Source organism: Acyrthosiphon pisum, chromosome X (assembly GCF_005508785.2).
Source record: "Acyrthosiphon pisum isolate AL4f chromosome X, pea_aphid_22Mar2018_4r6ur, whole genome shotgun sequence".
NCBI classification, from domain to species: Eukaryota; Metazoa; Arthropoda; class Insecta; order Hemiptera; family Aphididae; genus Acyrthosiphon; species Acyrthosiphon pisum.
The window spans coordinates 120003422-120012516 of record NC_042493.1 but is presented as its reverse complement, the minus strand read 5'-3'; the positions used below and the strand labels follow the sequence as shown (position 1 = coordinate 120012516).

At 26.7% G+C, this 9095-nt stretch overlaps 1 protein-coding gene across 1 annotated transcript; it reads right to left on the bottom strand.

Annotated features, from left to right (window-relative positions):
* Window positions 1-890: 890 nt before the first annotated feature.
* On the bottom strand, window positions 891-7929 carry LOC100570095 (peroxidasin homolog). The gene is made up of 12 exons (XM_029492639.1): window positions 7820-7929; window positions 7577-7720; window positions 6813-6884; window positions 6572-6715; window positions 6424-6495; window positions 5936-6007; window positions 5693-5836; window positions 5545-5616; window positions 5251-5426; window positions 4895-5043; window positions 2819-2939; window positions 891-1159 (listed from the first exon to the last, which is right to left on the bottom strand). The coding sequence occupies exons 4-12, from the start codon at window positions 6601-6603 to the stop codon at window positions 1071-1073; spliced, it is 927 nt and encodes a 308-aa protein (XP_029348499.1). The 5' UTR covers window positions 6604-6715; window positions 6813-6884; window positions 7577-7720; window positions 7820-7929; the 3' UTR covers window positions 891-1070.
* Window positions 7930-9095: the final 1166 nt, after the last annotated feature.

Here is a 9095-nt window from a genome sequence, read left to right as displayed (position 1 = left end):
CCTAGATTTACAACAATATTCGGATTTGGTCAAATACTTTGCAAAGTGAAAGTATAACAATATTATGACCATTAAAAAGTAAAACGAAATAATATTGTGATCGATTATTATAAATAGACAACGATTACGAATAACATGCACGTTTTTCTGTCTGTGGTAATGTACGACATATAATCAATAATGTAATCCATACTAAAACACCTAATTTATAGATTTAAAAATTTAAAAATTCTATACTATTCTTCAGTTCGTTTGAATCTTAAATATTGTCCACTAATTTGGATAAACAATACATCTAAACAAAATGATAATATTGAATCTGTACAAAACAATTTTGTATGATTTATGTCTTTTAAATGTAATATATATAGGCCACCGCATGGTTCATATTATAGTATTTTATTAAATTATTTAAATCTTAGTCCGCTTAAAACTAGACGATTACAGTTACATTCAAAATTTCTCTATAAATTTATTTCTGGCTTGATTGATTGCCCTGATTTTCTTAATTTAATTAATTTAAAAATTAATACCTTTAACACCAGAAATCTTGAGCTTTTTTATCTTGTTCATTCTGACAAAAATTATATCTTAAATTGTCCCGCAAATCTATTAATGATTGCAGGTAAAAGTTATTCTTTGGATTTTATCTAGTTAAGTTTATTATTCTATTATCTTACAGTAACTTAATTTATTATATTTTATTAATCATCTTAATAATTTTATAATTATTATTCATAATAATTTATATATATTAATTTTTGTATATTTCTCTTTGTGTACCTATTTTATTATCAATATTGTAATATCTTATTGGTGTAATTTAAATCATATTATATAAGGACTCCATCCGTTTAATTATTATAAATAAATGAATAGGACAAAACTACTATAATACATTGAATGATTGTATTTAGCTTCATATATTACACAATAGTGTAGTATATAATTTCTCAACAAGTATATAAATTATCGAAACAAAATAACAGTAATAACACAGTACACACTAATACACTAAAACTAGTAATAATTACAATTTAAAGAATTACATTTAATAAAGTATGATAGATTTAAGGTAACTTAATGCAGCAATAGTCGCAGTTTTGCCAGGTTTGAAAGGAGTGATGTTGTACAGTGTCTTTAAAACTATCGTATTTCACTAGAAATTATTGTATAAATTAAAAACAGTCGATTGTACAGCGAAGTAATAAAATATATTAAACTATATATTGTAGTTCTACAAGTTCTGGTTACTTAATTTTATATTTTACAATATTGCATTTTACACAATAAGTGAGGCACTAACATAACGATAAAAGATTGTATAAAATACACAAATCACAAGTATAATAATAATAATAAAAATAAAAAATGGTATTACTCCAATCATTGTATTATAATCATTTTCCGCCAAATCTAAATTAAATAATACATATTATTTAATTAGTTATTTTAAAAAAATTATATAATATATTAAGTGAGTAAATGTTATATTTTTTTGTTTTCTTACGTGTCTATTTTGTATAGATTAGTTATTCTGTTGTATCAAATGTAAAATTAAAATTACTACAAATTGTAGTGATAGTCAAGATTCTAAATTGATATAGATATACAATATAGTTCAGAAAATTATCTGCGAAATATCGTTTTTATTTTTTTAATATCACTTAAACGAAAAACTTTGATATTGTTTCAAAATCCATTATTTTTGTGTTTTTCAAACTTAATAACTTTTTTGTAGTTTGGATATCGAAAAAGTCAAAATAGAATTTCACAGACAATGTTCGTTTTTTATGTGGTGAAAATTTATTTTCTTAGTTATGACTGTAACCTTCTCGGTACTTTCGCGCGCAAAATAGTTTTTGCTATGTTTTCATCAGTGTTCGGAACGTTCACTAAAAAAATGAACTCGTTCACGTTCACGTTCGTGTTTTTTTTCAAACGAACGCGTTCACGTTCACGTTCTTTCAAAAAATGAACGCATTCATTGGGTCGTTTATTTATTTTATATACATTTTTTTTATGAATCATTTACCTGCTGTAAAGGCTCAGTCAAACAGAGGGTGACTTTTTGTCCAGCAATCAAAAAATGAATCCGGACTTTTTGTACAACTTTTTTCATTCCGAACTTTTTGTACCCGGACTTTTTGCACCCGCGGACTCTTCATCCACCATGGTTTACCACGGGTATGCGGACCGCGGCGGGCAAGCGGTCTTTCTATTATTTTACAGTGCCCGCGCAGGCAGCCCGAATTCTGTTTGACCGAGCCTTTAATTTAAAAGCCTATAAACATATACAACTTAAGCCAAAAATAAAAATACCATTTAGACTTATATAATATAATATAATTAATTAGTATATTTTATAAATATATTTATTAAAGGGTAAATAAATTGAACGTCCTAAAAATCGATCAAGTTCATTAAAAATATAAACGTCGTTCACGTTCACGTTCTATTTTAATAAAACGAGTGACATTCACGTATCGTTCACTAAAAATGAACGTAAACGCGTGAACGTGCGTTCATGAACGACGTTCTTTCCAAACACTGGTTTTCATTCGTAAAACGGAGACAACAAGCGTGGTGTAGCGTCATCATAACAATAATAAATCAATAATGTTATAGTTTTTGTTCTAATTCCGCGTCTGGTTATAACTATAGGTTTATTTTATTTGTATATCATGCAAAGAGTGATTAACTAAGGATGCATTATTGAAATTCTGATTTTTGGAATTTCAATGTCACACCAGATTTAGAACTCGTATGATGATATAATAATGATATGCGACTATAATAGTGATATACATGATATTACCGTTTACGTTAACCATCGCCTCAAAAGATTTTCGTCCAAGATAATTGGACGCCACGCACTTATATTGACCGCCATCCGTTCTTTCCACTTTAGATATAATCAATGTATTATTTTGAAATACCTGCAGTCAGTATTTATACTATGGATTAATGTTATAATCGACACTACAATAATTTGAAATATATTTCACTAAATATTAAAAAGTAAAATTAATGATAAATGTCAACTAAGTACTGAAAATAGGTTAAATACGTAATAAAAAAAAGAACCGGGGAAGTAGCTCTGCTGTAATTATATTGTTAATAGCCAATAGGTAACGAGTGATGTTCATAATAGGTATATATTATATTTTATTGAAATTATGATAATGGATATGCATAATATGTAAATTTCAAAGTTAATTTTGAATTATTGAATGTTTAATAAACATTGTTTATACATTTTTAACTTTATTTAACTACTCAATTGACTTGATAACGAATGTCAACATTTCAAGTTCAAATAATGAAAAACATTTTGAATATTTATGTATTTCTGATATTTTTAAATCGCTATAAGAACGACTTTCTTGGAACCTTGTATTAAAAAGTAAAAATCTTTGATCGACATTTTTAGGAAGCATGGTGTGCCGTTGTCGTATAAACAAAAACACTCGATTTTTATATTATAAAGAGCAGTAGGTTAGAAGTGGGCCACTGTAAGAGATTGTATTAAATTTGACATAATACCATAAATTAGGGCTCGGATTTATATGTAAATACATATTTTCCCTGCGACTTGATAAACTAATTTCGGCAAGTGATAAGTTTGTTTCACAATATTTTTGATAAAACGAGCTATATTTGATTTTACATATTTTTACATATTTTGTCATAAATACATGTTTTTGCATATTTCACAATTATTCAAGTGTTTCTCACATATTTTTACAATGATACTGTTTTAATGTCTTTTCTTCAGATTTAGAATAATTGAAATGTTATCATGACTATATATTATATCAACGATCTTTTTAATTCGAAAATTTAAAAGATCAGGTTATTATTAATTGTAATCAAGATAATTAGATAACTATAGATAAATATGCATTTTTTATTACATTTTATTTTATTATTAATTATCATTAAGATTTTATGACAATATCAGCGATCTTTTGAATTCGAAAATTTAAAAATGAATGTGAACTTATGTTTGTATTTAATACAATTAGATAAATATGCATTTTTTTATTACATTTTATTATATTATTAATTATTATTTTATTTTTTCGATAATACATATTTTGAATTCTTTAACACATATATTTATGTAGGTACATATTTTTATTGTATAAATACATACTTTGGTTATATAAATATATATACATATAAATCCGAGCCCTACATATAATACAATAACCTATTTACCTTTGGAACCTTGTTCGAAATTCTCAATTCTTAGATATAAAAGTTGAACATTTTATAAAATTTTAACTGCTATTTTTAATTTTTTTTTTTGATAAAGGTCGACAAACTTCTAAGGAATCTTGTATTATATTTTCAAATCTTAGATTTAAAAGGAAATATTTATGAATATCTAATTAAAAATAATGTGCACATCCACGTGAATTTTACGTATTTTTACCTTTGATCCCCTCAAAGTAACAACTAGATTCACTTTCCTAGCAGGAAAAGATACTGTTGAAGGAAATCTAAGCAGTTTTACTATCCTTAAAGGTAATGACACACACACACACAAAAAAAACAGAAATTTGCTCAGAATCTAAAAATTATTATTAGTGCTAAGCAATTTTGTTTTTAAAATTTAAACACATCGAGCGAGATTTTGGGGGTTTGATTTAGTCCTAGATTCTATATGGGTTTAGGAGCAGGAGTATAGTTGCATAAGATAGGAATTATTTAGGGATGCAAAGTTATTGGGAAAATTATTCCTAAAACGTTTGATTTAATGCAATGAATATAAAGTAAATAATTAATAGAACATTTTTTAACAACAGTGCACGATTATAATATATAACCTGATTTTTAACTGGGTTGCCCGAAAGATCAATTACCGTATACCTTAAAATAATCTTACCTGAACTCTTTGGCCAAGTTCTAGATAAATGTCGTCTTTGGCCCACGTTATCAAAGGTTCCGGGTCTCCTACGGCTTTGCACGAGAGTTGTAACTCTTCACCTACCGACACCGTCTTGTTCTCTGGTACCACGGTTACATCCGGAGGCGCTGTATGGAAAACAATATAATATATTATACATAAGTAAAAATCGCTACATTATTAAATAAATCAATTCATTCCCGACAATATCTGTCAAACAATAGTAACCATTTAGGTACAGCACTGTTGTAGACAATATACTATGTAGATTATAGCATATAATATTATTATGTTATATATTTTATGTCTTATATTTAATTTAAATCATTACTCACTACAATGAAAATCGTTTTCGGTTAATTCTTTCAACGATTTTTCGCGCATTTCTACTGGAAAATGGCACGACGGATTGTACTCCCCGAAAACATCTAGTTGGGGGAAATTTTTCTTCAGCGCGTTTACAAACAACAGAATATTGCAATCGCACGTCAACGGGTTATGTTGAAGTTTTCTGTAGTAGAAACATTGATGTTTTGTTTAGACAAATATACAATTGCAAAAATGAAAGTATAACAATTTTTATAATATATTAATAATATAAATATCTTAGGCAGTTTATGCTGACTTACAAAAGACTCAACGACGTTAATGGATCGAATATCCCAGGTGGAATATTTCTTATCATATTGTAGCATAAATCCCTGTTTATAAAGTATAAAATGTAATTTTCACTCGGCTATACAATACGATCACATGAAAAATGTGTTTAATACTTACAGTAAATTCAGTCTTGTTAGTCCCTTAAACATTACCAAATCGAGCTTATGAATTTTGTTGTAGCCCAAGAATAAGTATTTCAAACTCGTTAAGTTATTAAAAACCCCAGACTCGATGTTTTCCATCTCATTTCCACTCAAAACTCTAATAATTAAATAATTTATTATATAGATAATGTATAGGTGATAATATTATTTAAATAAACATATAACCATTAGCTTATTTGTTAATTAATATTCTTACAATGTCTGAAGATTCGAAAGGTTTGCAAATGCACCATTTCTCAAATTACTTATTTTATTTCCGCTCAACGTTCTGAAAATATGTTTAAATTCTGGATTATAATTAATTAATAACGTCTATGTATTTAAAAGTGTTTATATTAGGCATATTATAACTCATAAGGTTTATTTATCTGTAAGATGGGTAAATGATTTTGGTTTGATATTCCGGATTTTATTATAGCTCAAGTCCCTGGAATACAATACAGTTTTTTTTAATAATTATCATACAAATCATAATATTATTGGCCTTGTGTAGTTGTGTAATATAAATTATTTTACTTATTTTTCTATTTTTTTTGTACTTAGGTACCTGCGAATATCTAGTAGGATATTGTAGGAATCATTAATGTTTTGTTTAGACAAATATATAATTCAAGAAATGAAAGTATAACAATTTTTATAATATATTAATAATATAAATATTTTAGGCAGATTATGCTGACTTACAAAACACTCAACGACGTTAATGAATCGAATGTTCCAGGTGCAATGTTTCTTATCAGATTCTGGTTCAAATCCCTATTTATAAAATATAAAATGTAATTTTCACTCAGCTATACAATACGATCACATGAAAAAAGTGTTTAATACTTACAGTGTATCCAGTTTTATAAGTCCCTTAAACATTTCCAAATCGAGCTTATGGATTTTGTTCTGTTTCAAGGATAAGGACAACAAACTCGTTAAGTTATTAAAAACCTCAGTCTCGATGTTTTCAATTGTATTTCCAATCAATGATCTAATAATTAAGTAATCTATTATAGATAATGTATAGGTGATAATATTATATAAATATTCATATAACCATTAGCTTATTTGTTAATTAATATTCTTACAATGACTGAAGCTTCGAAAGGTTTGCAAATGCACCATTTCTCAAATTACTTATTTCATTGTTGTCCAACGTTCTGAAAATATGTTTACATTCTGGATTATAATTAATTAATAATGTCTATGTATTTAAAAGTGTTTACATTATGTATATTATAACTCATAAGGTTTTTAACTCTGTAAGATGGGTAAATAATTTTGGTTTGATATCCCTGATTTTATTATAGCTCAAGTCCCTGGAATACAATACAGTTTGTTTAATTATTATTATACAAAATATATGATTATGTCATAATATTATTGGCCCTCGTGTTATGTAAATTATTTTACTCGTTTTTCTATTTTTTTTTTGTAATCATGTACCAACATATAGATATATGGATATCGATCATGTGTAATACCGATATAATTATTGTTTTCATTAATATCGAAGCTTGCACGAGTTACGGCTATAATTATCATAAAAAAATGTATTTTCCCTAATCTTATAATGTTCATTTTGGGACTTAAAAGTTTTAAAAGTGAATCGAATATCCCAGGTGGAATATTTCTTATCGTGCATATACACACACATATACACGTCGGTCTGTCACACCGTATTTAATATAATAGTACACACGTCTCACCCAAAATCTCCACCATCCCACTATTCGATCTTTTATTTTTCCTATTACAATATTGTGGCTTAAATCCCTATTTATAAAATATAAAATGTAATTTTCATTCGGCTATACAATACGATCACATGGAAAATGTGTTTAATACTTACAGTATATTCAGGCTTGTTAATCCCTTAAATTGTACAAAATCGAGCTTATGAATTTGGTTGGAACTCAAGAATAAATTCTCCAAACTCGTTAAGTTATTAAAAACCCCAGTCTCGATGTTTTCAATTGTATTTCCAATCAATGATCTAATAATTAAATAATTTTTTATATAGATAATGTATAGGTGATAATATTATATAAATAAACATATAACCATTAGCTTATTTGTTAATTAATATTCTTACAATGTCTGAAGCTTTGAAAGTCTTGCAAATGCACCATTTTTCAAATTACTTATTTTACAGTCGTACGACCCTCTGAAAATATGTTTAAATTCTGGATTATAATTAATTAATAATGTCTATGTATTTAAAAGTGTTTATATTAGGTATATTGTAACTCATAAGGTCTTTAACTCTGTAAGATGGGTAAATAATTTCGGCTTGATATCCCTGATTTTATTTTAGCTCAAGTCCCTGGAATACAATACAGGTTTTTTCAATAATTATCATACAAAATATATGATTATTTCATAATATTATTGGCCTTGAGTTATGTAAATTATTTTACTTGTTTTTTTATTTTTTTTTTACTTACGTACCTGCGGATATCTAGTAGGATATAGACGTGCGTGAAGTCGCCCCCCCCCCCCCAAACATGACCGATTCATTTGAAAGTTATGATATAATTTTGCAAATAATTTGTAAATATTTGCAAATTAGTTTTCACAATTTGTAAATAATATCCGGTATATACAATGTCCGGTATAAAAAAATTAAAACTAATAAAAATATAAAAAGGATTAAAGAAGCCCATTTTAAATTAAAATACAAATAAATAATATAGGTACCATACATCATAGTGTTATCAAATACATATTTTGTATTTGAATTAAATATTTAAAAAAAACATTTTAAATTTGAATTTATTACTATAATTTAAGGTTTAAACGCCTATTTTTTTGGGCAAATATGTTAGGAACATCTTCAGGATTAATAATATTAGCTAAGTCCCTTCAATATGAAGTAACGATAGATTTGGAACCTAGTCATAGAATTACTAAGCAATATTTTTATTCGCTTTAATAATAGAAAATGTTTTCAATTCTCACATAATATGGACATATAAAACAGTAAACTTTTATACAGGGGACTAAACAAATTTCCGGGGGCTTCATAGAATTCCACCATTAAACGCCTATGGTTATGCCTTGTTCTACACTATTTTTTTCTTCAAGATAAAAATGACATCCCTGGTCATGTGGGACACTGAAATCATCAATCTCGTTATTCAGCTATTTGGAGATAGGTGTTGTAAGATATATTTCTACGTAATTCTAAAGTTTCTAAGTTTAGTAACTTTAAAATGATTTCGCCACTAGTGTGAAGGGTTCTTAGAATATTACATTTAACATAAACATTTAAAAACTAAAAATAAACAATAACTCTAATTTATAATTTTAAAAAAAATTCGAAGCCTGTATTCAATAAAAAATCTTGATTTAATAAAACAAAACTAAAA

What these genes read in the sequence shown, in the direction of transcription:
- LOC100570095 (XM_029492639.1), bottom strand. Translation starts at nt 6,603, where the DNA reads ATGTTTAAGGGACTTATAAAACTGGATACACT. An exon ending in CTTATAAAACTGGATACACT is followed by an intron (nt 6,496 to 6,571) that starts GTAAGTATTAAA and finishes TTTTATAAATAG; the next exon opens with GGATTTGAACCAGAATCTGA. An exon ending in GGCGATGGTTAACGTAAACG is followed by an intron (nt 1,160 to 2,818) that starts GTAATATCATGT and finishes AATAATTTCTAG; the next exon opens with TGAAATACGATAGTTTTAAA.